Genomic DNA, 14,770 nt, shown 5'->3' with positions numbered 1-14,770 from the left:
CACTAAATATGTAACAAGGCATTGATATTCAGATTACTCAATTACAATTATGATATCATAATTTTCATGTCATGTACCTCTGCAACATCTCTGTTGAATTGGGCGTACAAAAGTGAATCTTCCAATTTCTCTCCTCTTGCTTTGCTCTGAGCCCTCAGATTAGCTCTCCTGATAAGAAATTATGATAAAAAAGTCTGTCATTTCTGAAGTTACAATGAAAACAAAGATTTAACAACAATTTGTTCACAATTTACCTTTTAGTGACATCATCAATTGTCTTTTTGATAATAGGGGCTTCAAAATGTCCTTCCTCCACCATTTTCAGACCATTGGCAGATAGTGCTTCCAACTAAAAGTAAGAAATTCAATGAAATCATCTGCATGACATGATAGCACTAGTAATTTTTCTGTTTAACTGATGCATCATGAAATATCAGTCATGTGTAATACTTGTACCTTGTCTTCTTGCACTTCTAAGACTCTGTCAAAGGCCTCATGCTTCCTTATGAGAGCTTCAACTTGATCAACAGTACTGCCAAACTCACAACTGGCCAAGTATGCCTGTACACAATAATAAGTTAAACTCAGCTCACTTATGACCTGCATTAACTACTGCTCACAGATTACAATATTACTGTATACTTTATTATGAAATGAAGATATAGTTTTAACCTCTTGAGAGGAGCTGATGGTGTCTAGTTGCTGGGCATCCCTGAGGAAGGTGTGGAGGTCGTACAGCTGATCATAGAAATCTCTCTTCTCATCCCAAACCTTTCTCAGTCTATCCTGAGTGTCAGCTACCAATTTCACCTTCTCTTCAATCTAAAATCAACAAGAGAAACTTTAACTAAATACTGATACATGGAACAGTTAAGATACATTCAACTACCACTAAATTATACATGGACGATCAAGTTTTCTACAAAAGTTGTTTGAAGCTTCAAGCGACAATTAAATTATGAAATGTTCAGAGTCACAAAATTTTGCCAATACTGCAATGGGGTTTGGTCAGGATTTTTCAAACATTCAAAAAAAGACACTATTGTTACTTAAGTCTGTACAACTTGTAAAACTTTCCATCTAGTTAGATATCTGTAATAGACATGTGGATAGTACCTCTGTCTTGGTGTAGTGGTCATTTTCCACCTATTGTATTTATTATACATGTAGATGACTATATTTGACAGTACCTCTGTCTTGGCATAGTGGTCATTGTTGATCATCTCCTCCCCGGTCTGTATTATGGTGGTGAAGGTCTCGGCCCGGGCCTCGATCTCAGCCTTCAGTTCCTCATGTCTCGTCTTAATCATGTCCACCCCGTACACATCTCGCGCCGTCTTCTCAGATTTCATTTCCTGCTCAATCTCATTGGCCCAGCTCATCAGATCTCTCACCTTATCATCAAAGTAATTATTCAATTTCCAATATTTCATTTAAATATTTTATAAAGTTTTTGCAATAGATAATGACAATTTGATTTTCCAGTCTGTAACAGAGAAAGCCCATTAGAAGTGATTACTTACATCAGCCAGGAATCTGTGTAGGTCCATGGTATTGATGAGTTCTTCCTTCCTCTGAGCAGCTCTGTCTTGTAAGATCCCCCAGTTCTCCACCACTGTGGCCTGAAGCTGTTCTATCTGCTCAGCATTCTCCCCAGGGTAAGTATCCTGAAGTCTAGTGGAGTCTTCAATCAAGACTTGTAACTGGAAAAAGAAGTGGGAACCACAATATACATACTTCATACTTTCAAAAAATTTAAAATATGATGATGAAAATTAAAAAAAATAAAAGATGCCTCTTAATTACCTGAGCTTCTAAAGCCACCAGTTCATTTTCGAACCGTTCATGCTTTTTGAGATAGCTCTGAGTAGCGAACAGATCCCTCCCCTGATCTTCGGGTATACTGGCATATTTCTCCTGAATCCTGGTGAGAGCCTCCTCGACATCACGGTTAAACCTGTGAATCTCTCCTGCACCATACATCTTCTGGTCTCGGTTCTCTATCTGTTCCAATAACTGGTTCCATTTTTCTCTGAAATTCAAAATAAACTTGCAATTAAACATGTAATACAGACATGCTATATAAACAAGTTTTTAAACTTTTCAACAACCAGAAGTCTCTGTCGAGACTTTAGTTCTACTGGTTTATACTTAAAACAAAGGAAGAGAAAAGTAGCAGTTGGGACTCGAGACTTTAAATCAGCAATAAATAGAAAAATGATCCTTGCCACTCATCAAAATAACAAGAGGCCCAGGGGCCACATCACTCACCTGAGCAATTTGGCTAGGAAAAAGCACAAATCAGATCAGAACTGAAAGTTTACTGGAGGGGGGGGGGGGGGGGGCTTGAATTTTAACCCCCTCTGGGTTCATGATTTGAACAAACTAGAATCTACACTACCTGAAGATGATTCCATATTAATATCACTAATCATAGCTTTGAATTACTTGAAAAGATGATTTTAAAAGGTTTCCCTATAACTCCCTATGTAAAACTTGGGTCGGCCATTTTGGCCCCATCCTAGCCCCGGGGGTCATGATTTGAACAAATTTGAATCTACACTACCTGAGAATGATTCCACATGAGTTTCATCTTTCCTGGCCCAGTGGTTCTTGAGAAAAAGATTTTTAAAGATTTTTCCAATATATATCGTATGTAAAACTTGGGTCGGCCATTTTGGCCCCACCCTCGCCCCGGGGGTCATGTTTTGAACAAACTTGAATCGACACTACCTGAGGAAGATTCCACATGAGTTTCATCTTTCCTGGCCCAGTGGTTCTTGAGAAGAAGATTTTTAAAGATTTTTCCCATATATTCCTATGTAAAACTTGGGTCAGCCATTTTGGCCCCACCCTAGCCCAGGGGGTTATGATTTGTACAAACTTGAATCTACACTACCTGAGGATGATTCCACATGAGTTTCATCTTTCCTGGCCCAGTGGTTCTTGAGAAGAAGATTTTTAAAGACTTTTCCTATATATTCCTATGTAAAACTTGGGTCGGCCATTTTGGCCCCACCCTAGCCCCGGGGGTCATGATTTGAACAAATTTGAATCGACACTACCTGAGGATGATTCCACATGAGTTTCATCTTTCCTGGCCCAGTGGTTCTTGAGAAGAAGATTTTTAAAGATTTTTCCTATATATTCCTATGTAAAACTTGGGTCGGCCATTTTGGCCCCACCCTAGCCCCGGGGGTCATGATTTGAACAAACTTGAATCTACACTACCTGAGGATGATTCCACATGAGTTCCATCTTTCCTGGCCCAGTGGTTCTTGAGAAGAAGATTTTTTAAAAATGTCATTAATTTTTCTCTAATTCATATTTATCTCCCCTTGGAAAAGGGCGTAGCCCTTCATTTGAACAAACTTGAATCCCCTTTACCCAAGGATGCTTTGTGGCAAGTTTGGTTGAAATTGGCCCAGCGGATCTTGAGAAGAAGTCGAAAATGTGAAAAGTTTACGGACAGACAGACAGCTGGACAGCTAGACGGACAGACAGACGGACTCCGGACAAAATGTGATCAGAAAAGCTCACTTGAGCCTTCGGCTCAGGTGAGCTAAAAACCAATGCACAGAATTATGTATCTTAGTATAGTCTATTTGTGTGCCAAGTTATACTGAAATCAGACCAAAACTGTAGGAGGAGTAGCATTTTGAAAGAATTTCAAAGAAATTTCTATTTTTAGTAACCATGGCAACATTGTTCATTGAAATCAAAAACCGATGCACAGAATTATGTATCTTAGTGTAGTCTACATGTATGCCAAGTTATATCAAAATCAGACCAAAACTGTAGGAGGAGTAGCATTTTGAAAGAATTTCACAGAAATTTCTATTTTTAGTAACCACGGCAACACCGTTTATCGAAATCAAAAACCGATGCACAGAATTATGTATCTTAGTGTAGTCTACTTGTTTGCCAAGTTATACTGAAATCAGACCAAATCTGTAGGAGGAGTAGCATTTTGAAAGAATTTCAAAGAAATTTCTATTTTTAGTAACCAAGGCAACACCGTTCATCTAAATCAAAAACCGATGCACAGAATTATGTATCTTAGTGTAGTCTACTTGTGTGCCAAGTTATAATGAAATTTGACCAAAACTGTAGGAGGAGTAGCATTTTGAAAGAATTTCACAGAAATTTCTATTTTTAGTAACCACGGCAACACCGTTTATCGAAATCAAAAACCGATGCACAGAATTATGTATCTTAGTGTAGTCTACTTGTGTGCCAAGTTATACTGAAATCGGACCAAATCTGTATGAGGAGTAGCATTTTGAAAGAATTTCAAAGAAATTTCTATTTTTAGTAACCACGGTAACACCGTTCATCGAAATCAAAAACCGATGCACTATTTTATGTATCTTAGTGTAGTCTACTTGTGTGCCAAGTAATATTGAAATTGGACCAAAACTGTAGGAGGAGTAGCATTTTGAAAGAATTTCACAGAAATTTCTATTTTTAGTAACCATGGCAACACCGTTCATCGAAATCAAAAACCGATGCACAGAATTATGTATCTTAGTGTAGTCTACTTTTGTGCCAAGTTATATTGAAATCAGACCAAAACTGTAGGAGGAGTAGCATTTTGAAAGAATTTCACAGAAATTTCTATTTTTAGTAACCACTGCAACACCGTTCATCGAAATCAAAAACCGATGCACAGAATTATGTATCTTAGTGTAGTCTACTTTTGTGCCAAGTTATATTGAAATCAGACCAAAACTGTAGGAGGAGTAGCATTTTGAAAGAATTTCACAGAAATGTCTATTTTTAGTAACCACGGCAACACCGTTCATCGAAATCAAAAACCAATGCACAGAATTATGTATCTTAGTGTAGTCTACTTGTGTGCCAAGCTATATTGAAATCGGACCAAAACTGTAGGAGGAGTAGCATTTTGAAAAATTGTTTACAGACAGACAGACAGACGGACGGACGACGGACGCATTACTATCGCATAAGCTCTTCCGGTCTCTGACCAGTAGAGCTAAAAATGAACTATTTTTAACATGAATTGCTGGGATTCCTTCCCCGTTTAACTGTCTCTATTTCTATACCTGAGATGTGCCTGTCTCTCTTTGACCTGGTCTTCATACTGCGTCTTGTCCTCCAGCAGCCATTTAGCCAGTCTCTCACACCTGTTGAATCTCTCTGTTCCAGCCTCCACTGTGCGTTTGAATTCCTCAAACCTGTTTCTAAGTATCTACACACAAAATATTAAGTAGAAATTCAATATAAAGTTTGTCTGTAAAATTTGGCAATTATACTTAGTATATAGTAAAAGTAAATTCACCTAAACTTGTATTCTTATTAAATTGCATGTCTAGCTTCAACTTATGAAATGTAGCAGTCATATAGACTGCAAAGCATTTTTTCATAATAAAGTCTTTCTTACAACAAGATGTTCATAATCAGATCCGTATTCCTCGGAGGCGGCTAACTGCATCTGGTCATCAATCCATTCCTCAAAGTCACGGCTCTCTCTGTTGTAGGCATGCAGCCATTTAGACATTTCTAATTCATGGGTCCGCTCCGCAGCAAGTCGCTTCAGCTTGTTCAAATGGTCCTGGAGATTGTCCTAGGTTGGGATAAAAATATTTTAAATTTTATTTTAACAGGTAATTTTATCAAGACTCTACTGTTTTTTCTCTCTGAATCAGGACTTACTTGTGCTTTGCGTAGAGTGGCAGGATCCTGACATCCAATCTTAAACAACCTCTGAGCCTCTTTACCAAGTCCTGTCACAATTCCCTGATAGGTTTGAATATCTGTCTCCAATACCTAAATTTCAACATTAAGAATTCAACAGTTTAATAAGGACTTTACTGTCTAAATATTTTAAATTATATACAGTAAAACTTGGTTAATTAACACTAGCTTATAAGGAAACCTCAGTGAATAAGGTAACTTTTATGAATCCAAGAGAAGACTTTACACCCTGTTCCTCATAGAGATTAAAAAATTTAAGTTAAATAATGAAGCAAATGTCAGAGTCATAGTGACTTCCTTCAATCCAAAGTTTACGATCCATTCTCCCCACCTTATTCTTTGTCAGGAGTTTGTCGGACGAGTTCTCATCCTTGCCATAGTCTGTACTGGTGGCCAGGGCCATTTTATCATTGATCCAATTCTCCAACTCCTCCACATCATTCAAATACTGCAAAATATATCAACATCAGTACCATTGGTAGTAAAACATTTGTTACTTTATATCCAGTGGTTATGTATCATTTGATGAATTTTACCAATCCATCAATTTGGTTTCCGATGATCCATTACATTAATCTACCCTGTATTATTATTCGTAAACATGAATAATAAAGGTAGAACTTCAGTTTGAAATAATTTGTTAAATGAAATTATTGAAATAACAGATCCTATAACTAAGGAAGCAATGCTTTACCTTTGTTTTACTGTCAGATTAACAAAGTTTTATGATATGATAAGACATTTATCTAACTTGCATATAGTGTGTATTTTATTCCTCAACCAAAGGCTTCTGAACAGAAAACAAATATGATGCAAGTAATTTATTTGTTTATATAAGAGATTTTTAAGTTTAGATTTCAAAACACACACAAAACCAGAAGTCTCCGTCGAGACTGTAGCTCTACTGGTTTGTACTTATAACAAAGGATGAGAAAAGAAGCCATTGCCATCAGACCAAAACTGTAGAAGGAGTAACATTTTAAAGGAATTTCACAGACATTTCTATTTTTAGTAACCATGACAACACCGTTCACAGAAATCAAAAACCGATGCACTATTTTATGCATCTTAGTGTAGTCTACTTGTGTGCCAAGTAATATTGAAATCAGACCAAAACTGTAGAAGGAGTAGCGTTTTAATGGAATTTCACAGAAAATTCTATTTTTAGTAACCATGGCAACACCATTCATCGAAATCAAAAACCGATACACTATTTTATGTATCTTAGTGTAGTCTACTTGTGTGCCAAGTAATGTTGAAATCAGACCAAAACTGTAGAAGGAGTAGCGTTTTAATGGAATTTCACAGAAAATTCTATTTTTAGTAACCATGGCAACACTGTTCATCGAAATCAAAAACCGATGCACTATTTTATGTATCTTAGTGTAGTCTACTTGTGTGTCAAGTAATATTGAAATCAGACCAAAACTGTAGAAGGAGTAGCGTTTTAAAGGAATTTCAAAGAAAATTCTATTTTTAGAAACCACGGCAACACCGTTCATCAAAATCAAAAACCAATGCACTATTTTATGTATCTTAGTGTAGTCTACTTGTGTGCCAAGTAATACTGAAATCAAACCAAAACTGTAGAAGGAGTAGCATTTTAAAGGTATTTTACAGAAAATTCTATTTTCAGTAACCATGGCAACACCGTTCATCGAAATCAAAAACCGATGCACTATTTTATGCATCTTAGTGTAGTCTACTTGTGTGCCAAGTTATATTGAAATCAGATCAAAACTGTAGGAGGAGTAGCGTTTTGAAAAATTATTTACAGACAGACGGACAGACGGACAGCTAGACAGACAGACGGACGGACGACGGACACCTTACTATCGCATAAGCTCTTCTGGTCTCTGACCAGTAGAGCTAAAAATGAAGTGTGTAATTATTTACATAAATATGAAATTAGGGAGTTCATTTGATAGAGAAGTATGACAACAGGGTCTGGTAAATAGACCTACCTTCTGGATTTGGACAGAGAGATCCAGATTCTTTTTGCGGATTTTACTTTTGTTCAGGAGGTCTTCCCAGGACACCTGCAGTTCCTGACATTTGTCCTTTATCTGCTTCCCGTTGTAGTGTTTCTGGTCAATTAGTTTCTCCCCTGTAGCTAACACCCTCTCCACAATGGGATGGTGACCATTTATCTCCAGATCAAGTTTCTGTAAGAATTGATAGGCACAATGTATTTATCTTTAACAATTGGAATTATTCTTCAATTTGAATGAACTTCTTTTGGATCATTAATTTAGTTGAAAAATAAACTAATGCCTAACCCCTATATTATGTACATTTTTGCCTTCCAACCTGTTATTGGTCATTGGCCTTAATTTCAATTTCATTGAATTTAATAAAAACTTCAGTTTAATTTCCTGATTTTCCCCCACATTCCCACCACACAGACCTGGTGTTTTTTCTGGAGGTTCTGGGCATCCACCAGGCTCTTTCCATAGTCTGTGGAGGCCGCAGCAGGCAGCTTCTCCTTGATCCACTGAACTTCTTCATCCACATCAAACTTAAACTGGAAGAAATGAAGTGAATCCTGCAACTTGTTTTTTCTCTTTTCTACTGCTGGCTTCAACTTCCCAAATCTAAAACACAAAGAAAAGCGTGTTGACCAAAATGAATGTGAAACATTGTAGATGCACTATTTACCTTGTAAAACAGTCAGTCATTAACAATATCCTCACCTGCTGTTGAAATCCTCCACAGCTCTGAGGATGTTGGCTTTATCAAAATGTCCAGACTGTGCCAAGGCCTGTCCCTGTGAGACAATGGACGAGATCTGATCGGACAGGACTCCCAATTCATTCTCCAAGTTCTGATGCTTTTTCAACAAGTCCTTGACCCCACGAAGGTCAGACCCAAGGTCTGGGTTTGCCACAGATTTCTCCATTTCATCCAATTTGGCCTGTCCAATTAGAAAATAATTTAAAAACTTCATTCTTTACTTAATTAGGAACATTAAGAAATAAGTTTCATCAATTAAAATTACTCACTGACAGGATATACATCTACTTTGGAAAAAATAAAATATTTCAATTCATGAGCTTTCTTTGGGCCACAAGTTTATAGATTTGATTATTTTAATCAACATTTATGATCTTTTATTTTTAATGATGTGTTAGTTGTTGACCTGTGCATCAGCTAGTGCTTTATTGAGAGTTGACTGGTCAGCTGCTTGCTGGAGTTTGTTCCCTTTATCTTTGGCTTTGTCACACATGTCTTTCCACTGAGTATTGAGGTCCTGGAGAATTTCCTGGATCTCCGGAGAAGAGTAATGTCCATCTTTAACCATTCCATCTCCTCTCTATAAACCAGAATTAGCAAAATATTATGCATTTCTACAAGGCCTACATGTTTTTTTTAAGTAATAACTTTTGCATTTAAAAATGACCAATCAAACCCTTTATCTTAATCAGAAAGGAGACAGAAGAATTATGAGTCATGCTCTGTATCTGCAGGGACAAGGAAGGAGATCAAGGTGACTGGAACATGTCTATTTCGAACAAATATGAGAAGGTATTGCAAGGTCCTACATGTACATGTATTGTATCAGTATGTACATTAAGTAAGTCTCATCTCACTTTGACCAAAGCAGAGGCAGAAAAGACAGATATAGATACCTATTGTGAACAAATAAGGGAAATACAAGGTCCTACGTGTATATGTATTGTACAAAACATATGTTTTTGATTTCCTCTGATCAAAACAGAGACAGATATGACAGGAATTCATATCCATTTTGAATAATTCTAAAAAAAGAAATGCAAATGTACTAAGTGTGTTGTACCAGTACAGTAAATATACTGTAAAAGTATACTTTTGATTTTCTCTGTCTCGTACCAATAAGAACAAATAAGAACACATGACATGATGTGATACACATTTTGAACAAATGAGGAAAGAAAAGCAAGATCTAACATATCTATGCCAAACTACCTATACTTCCTCCAGTTTCTTCACATTTGTTTTTTTTTTTTTTTTTTACATCTCTGATTGCATGGTTGTTTGAAATGCAGTAGTTATCCAAGATAAAGAGTTAATAACACCATCTGAAAACTCAGATTTCTATGCTTTACCCTGATTTTTGTAATATAATTTTTTGTTAATAATTCTTTCAGTTCAATATCTTTGGGATGCTGAGTTCACTGTATCAAAATTGGCCACTTTAATGTTGATGAGGATAGTGGTGTTGATGGTGATAATGACACGATGATGACAATCATTAGATTGCATTTTGTTACACTGGAGGCCATTTAAAAACAAATCTTTGAACACTTTGCCTCCTTTACTTTACATACATACAGCATTGATTTCTAAGCAATGCTGATTAAAATGAATCAAGATATAATACATCAGAGCATTCTAACCATTTTCTTTTTATAATGTATATGTTTATAACATCATCAAATTTAAAGAATTAAAGTTTTCACATCTAAAACAAAGACTTATCATGCAAATTTGAGAATCTTTGATGAATAAGACATCATTTGCTTTGATGTACATGCATAATATGATAAAGTTGATCTATAATTTCAGTTCTTATTTTGCACCATGCAGCATGAATAAATATTACATACATCAGCAACAGTTGAAGAAAAGATGGGTAGTGAAGAGGAAAGCTGATTATAAATCTGAAGGGTAGATTTGGGGTGACAGGTGATGGCATTGACTAAGCCTTGAGCTGATGTACAGAGGGAACTGAAGAGGACATGAAGACATTTCTAATATGCTTTGGAGGAATTTACTTACGACCATATATTTCTGCAAATTTTGAGATTATTAATAAAGCATCTGCACACATATTCTTCTTAAGTAAAAAAATAAAAATATATCACAAATAAAGGTGCTATTTGGTCCGTAAATTGTAATTTAATATTGCAAAACTCATTACAAAATGTGCATATTTTCCCCATGAATAAACTTCCTAAGAAGATATAATCATAGCTTGTTAAAATATATTTATTTTAAAAAATTAATAATAACTTGATGTACCACAGTTTTTTATGTGCTTCTTGTTATTATACTTTTGTTGCCTTCATTAAAATATCTTTAAAACCCACTGTATTTTTATTCATAATTTTTGTTGAATTGAATCCATGTGATAAAAATAAGATCTTTTATGTTTCAAGTTGGATATGCTTTTCATCTAACTTTTTATATGCTTTCTCCCCAAACCTTGGTAAAAATGTTTAAGTGGACCAAAACACAAAACACACACAAAGGAGTGATAAACATTGATTAGAAATTGAAAATATTGATTAAACAAAAAGTTGATAGTAGACCTAATAAAACTCATAAAACAACACCCAAGTTAGATAGTTTACCAACACCGTAAAAGTGAACACTCCTAACCTAAACAACAAAAACACAATGCAGTATCTTATAATACTAAGGCTTACATCATTTAAGTCTTGAAGCCGTTCATTATTTGCTTTAATTTCTGCCTCAAATGCATGATGTTTCTTCAGCTTCTCGTGAAGGTTTGCCAGGTCTCTATATGACTCATCTGTAGCTGTCTTGTATTTGTCTTTTATCCAATCTGAAAGCTAAAAAGACAAAGAAAACTCTACACTTTATCAAATGTTTCCTTACTGGTTGGTATCTCAATGCATCTAGTCTAATGTCTCATTCTATATTAATTTACTGAAGTTCTCATAAAAATTAAAAATTCTTAAACTTAAAAATTGGGATTTTTATAAATATTTTTATTTTTAAGTGACAGTGTTTGATGCAGTAGAACTGGACTCACTTCGTCCGCGTCCCTCTTGAACTCCTGGAAGCCCTGCGCTGCCAACAGAGCGTTGTGTCGGTCGGCCGCCCGCTCCTTGATTTTCTGCCTCCTCTCCAGCACCTCATTTCTCCTCTTGTCAATACTGGAATTATAACAGCATTTGATAGGTTAATTCAGGGTCAGGAAAAATCACTTCTTTTGCTATATTTCTTGTATTCAATTTTTTTTTGTTTTTTGTTAAAATTCCCTACTTTTTCACATATTCAATCAGGATACAAATTTTGACCTTATCAAACATGGCAGTCTGGGCCATTGAATAGTGAGGGATCTTTTACATGCCAGCACCTATTGCGACAGAGGACCTCAGTTTCTGCAGTCTTATCTGAGGGTCTCCATATCCCACAGTGGGATTCAAACCGGCAATCCAGCATAACTTATTTTGATATATCGACCTGGTATGCAGGAAATGGTTTTAAGTAAAAATATTTGAAGTACAATCGTAATTCAATCATTTTAATGCATAGGAATTATTTGCCTGGATTTGCCAGTTAAGCAAGTTTGAGATGAATTCTTGGTAGACTTACTGATCTTTGTCAGGATGTCCCTCTGCAATCCTTTTGTCAGCCATCTCATCCAAGTCCTTCAGTTTTTCATCTTGTACAATTAATGTGTTCTCAAAGTCTTCATGACGTTTGAACAAAGTTTCAACATCATCTACTGTTTCCTGTGAGAAAAAATGAATATGGTTACTCCTGAAATACATCTTGCTAGAATACAGTAAAACACGCTCCTTATGAAGTGCCAGGGGCCAACAATTAAGCTTCATTGTGTGTAATTCGCTTTAATCTTTAAGTTCACAAGATACAATATTTTAAAGCGAGCGGGAATGAAAATCACTTTGCTGTAAGTGTTGTTTCATTATAAGCATGTTCATTATAAACATGTTTTACTGTACTTATGAGTAATGAAGTGTAGACTTACCCCAAGGTTAGCAAAGTCTAAGAACTTCTCATGACCACTGGACACAGAATCAATGTGGTCAGCTTCTTTGTTGAAAAACTGCAATGAAACATCTTTTGTTCAATAACTGGTGGCAATATTATGCTATAAATCTCCAGCACAAGTTTTAGAGAGATTTGATGAGGGTGGGGATCACCTGAGAGACCTATTTGTTTGGGGGGGCGGGGTGGGTGGGATTACCTGTAGTTCATAAGCATGCTGGAGCTGCTGATTCCTGTCCGCCCACATTCTGTCAATCACTTCCTCATCCTCACCGAGTTTTTGTAGCTTACTTTCAACATCAGAAGCATCAGGGTCTTTGTCTAAAATACTCTTTCCTAAAACCCGTATGTCTTCAAACCTAAACATAAATTACCAAAAAGGTCTTAATGGCATAAATTATGTAGTTACGACTTTGCCACTCATTTAATTGTTAGCCAATTGTTGCACTAACAGAGGTTATGAATAACATATGCATTTATATGTCAATATATATACATGTAAGAGACTTGTCTTACTTTGGTTTGTGAGCCTTGATGTCCTCTCCTATTTCCTGATGTTCCTGAATCATGATTTCAGCGGACTGTAATTCTCTGGGCATCTCGGCATTCTGGATCTTAGCCTTGGTAGCACTTGTCCACATACCCTTATAAGACATTTAAATACAATAGAAGTTAAATAATGCACAACATTAAGAATACAGAACATGAACAAGCAAAATTAGAGTGAATATATCAAAAAGCTTATAGAAGCCTGAACTATCTAGGAAGTCTATTTTAAAACAGGAAAAGCTTAAGACTAACAGAAAAAGTTAACAGACTTTTCTGATTGAAGAATAGAAGTACAATGTAACAAGTACCAGCAGAAAATTCAGACAAAGTTTCATTTAAATTGGCCAAACGATATGAGAGAGAAAGAGTTTATAATGTTGATTGATATAGAGAAATGACAGATTTTATCTAATTTTTTACCAAGTCTTTGGCATCATTGTTGAACTTCTGGACTTCTTCAGAGTCCTCTAATCGCTTTCTTTTCTGGGCAGCTTTATCCTGAAGAGTTAAAAAATGCAAAATTACTGATGATGCAATCAAAACAAGCAACATTACAAAGGTTGCAATCAAAATATTGTTTAAGATGAAATCAAAATAACTCAGCATTTTTAAGGAAAAAATCAAATATGCATGTACATTTTCCAATTTCCTAACTTTAATTGTTTTTATCATGTTTTTAGGCTTAGACAATCAACAATTTTTCACAAACATGTTTATTTCGCATTCATAAAAGTCAACAAATGGTACTTAATTTTTAAGTTCCTAACTTTAATTGTTTTTATCATGTTTTTAGGCTTAGACAATCAACAATTTTTCACAAACATGTTTATTTCGCATTCATAAAAGTCAACAAATGGTACTTAATTTTTAAGTTCCGACACTTATTATATCATTTTGTTTACCTTATATTTTAATTTACATTAATTATCATTAGTTTGCTACTTGCAGAGTTTGCGTGAGCAGTCAAGAAGTCGACAGGTGCTATATCACGTAATTAGTACAAAAGTCTGCCTGACTTGTTTGTTTACAAAATTGTTATCACAAGGATAGACCTGTTTTGATCAAGACTGTTTATCAAAGTTATCATATAGCCATTATCAAATGATTAGTACTAGTCAGAAATTCACTGTAAGTGGCAACTATTCTTTCTTTTTAACCTATTCCAGCATTTGACAGGTTGCTTTGGTTACAATAGAGATTTAATGGGGTTATGACCCACCACATGAAGGTCAGATTGTAAAAAACATAAGGTACAGTAATCTGAAAGAGTTTGGCCAATGATAAGCTCTCACTGCTACCTATGGAAATGGCTAGTTTGATTATTTTTTATTTATCAGAGGTTGTAAAATAAAACTATCTTCCACTGAGCTTATAATTGTAAGTACCTGTAAAGAGTCCCAGAGGTCCTGTAGTTCTTTCTGTCTCTGATCAACATAATTCTTCTCATCTGGATAAGATGCTCTCACACTGTAAAATAAGATTACACACTCAACATTAACTGTGTCTGGCTAGAGATTTTTTACAACTGTTTTCTGATCACTGACAAAAGATGAGATGACTTACGAGTCCGCCAAGAAGTTCATCCTCTTCATCTTGTCCTCCACTGGCACCAATTCTCTTTCCAAATTCTGAAAATATGTACAACAGATTAATAAGGTCTTCTTTTGCTTAAATTAACGAAAATATTTAAAATTAAAGAAATAATTGAACAGACACTTCTTCAAAAATTGATATCCCCCAAAACCCTCTTCACATTCCCCCA

At 35.6% G+C, this 14,770-nt stretch overlaps 1 protein-coding gene across 1 annotated transcript in view; it reads right to left on the bottom strand.

Moving 5' to 3' along the window:
• The window catches only part of LOC134265183 (spectrin beta chain, non-erythrocytic 5-like), a 92,755-nt gene that overhangs the window by 22,334 nt on the left and 55,651 nt on the right, over nucleotides 1-14,770 (bottom strand). Inside the window, exons 28-51 of the mRNA XM_062747436.1 lie at nucleotides 14,572-14,636; nucleotides 14,394-14,475; nucleotides 13,429-13,506; nucleotides 12,976-13,103; nucleotides 12,659-12,818; nucleotides 12,440-12,517; nucleotides 12,043-12,182; nucleotides 11,477-11,600; nucleotides 11,127-11,273; nucleotides 8,858-9,031; nucleotides 8,412-8,632; nucleotides 8,126-8,312; nucleotides 7,683-7,883; nucleotides 6,050-6,166; nucleotides 5,677-5,790; nucleotides 5,405-5,587; nucleotides 5,067-5,212; nucleotides 1,807-2,032; nucleotides 1,524-1,703; nucleotides 1,191-1,394; nucleotides 673-822; nucleotides 457-561; nucleotides 255-349; nucleotides 78-168 (exon numbers count right to left, since the gene is read on the bottom strand). Coding sequence (XP_062603420.1) covers nucleotides 78-168; nucleotides 255-349; nucleotides 457-561; nucleotides 673-822; nucleotides 1,191-1,394; nucleotides 1,524-1,703; nucleotides 1,807-2,032; nucleotides 5,067-5,212; nucleotides 5,405-5,587; nucleotides 5,677-5,790; nucleotides 6,050-6,166; nucleotides 7,683-7,883; nucleotides 8,126-8,312; nucleotides 8,412-8,632; nucleotides 8,858-9,031; nucleotides 11,127-11,273; nucleotides 11,477-11,600; nucleotides 12,043-12,182; nucleotides 12,440-12,517; nucleotides 12,659-12,818; nucleotides 12,976-13,103; nucleotides 13,429-13,506; nucleotides 14,394-14,475; nucleotides 14,572-14,636 — 3,396 coding nt within the window. The remainder of the gene's footprint in view (nucleotides 1-77; nucleotides 169-254; nucleotides 350-456; nucleotides 562-672; nucleotides 823-1,190; nucleotides 1,395-1,523; nucleotides 1,704-1,806; nucleotides 2,033-5,066; nucleotides 5,213-5,404; nucleotides 5,588-5,676; nucleotides 5,791-6,049; nucleotides 6,167-7,682; nucleotides 7,884-8,125; nucleotides 8,313-8,411; nucleotides 8,633-8,857; nucleotides 9,032-11,126; nucleotides 11,274-11,476; nucleotides 11,601-12,042; nucleotides 12,183-12,439; nucleotides 12,518-12,658; nucleotides 12,819-12,975; nucleotides 13,104-13,428; nucleotides 13,507-14,393; nucleotides 14,476-14,571; nucleotides 14,637-14,770) is intronic.

Source organism: Saccostrea cucullata, unplaced genomic scaffold, assembly GCF_032062105.1.
Source record: "Saccostrea cucullata isolate Sc308-1 unplaced genomic scaffold, CSIRO_AGI_Scuc_v1 ctg890, whole genome shotgun sequence".
Lineage (NCBI taxonomy): Eukaryota > Metazoa > Mollusca > Bivalvia > Ostreida > Ostreidae > Saccostrea > Saccostrea cuccullata.
This window is presented reverse-complemented; position numbering and strand designations above follow the sequence as displayed.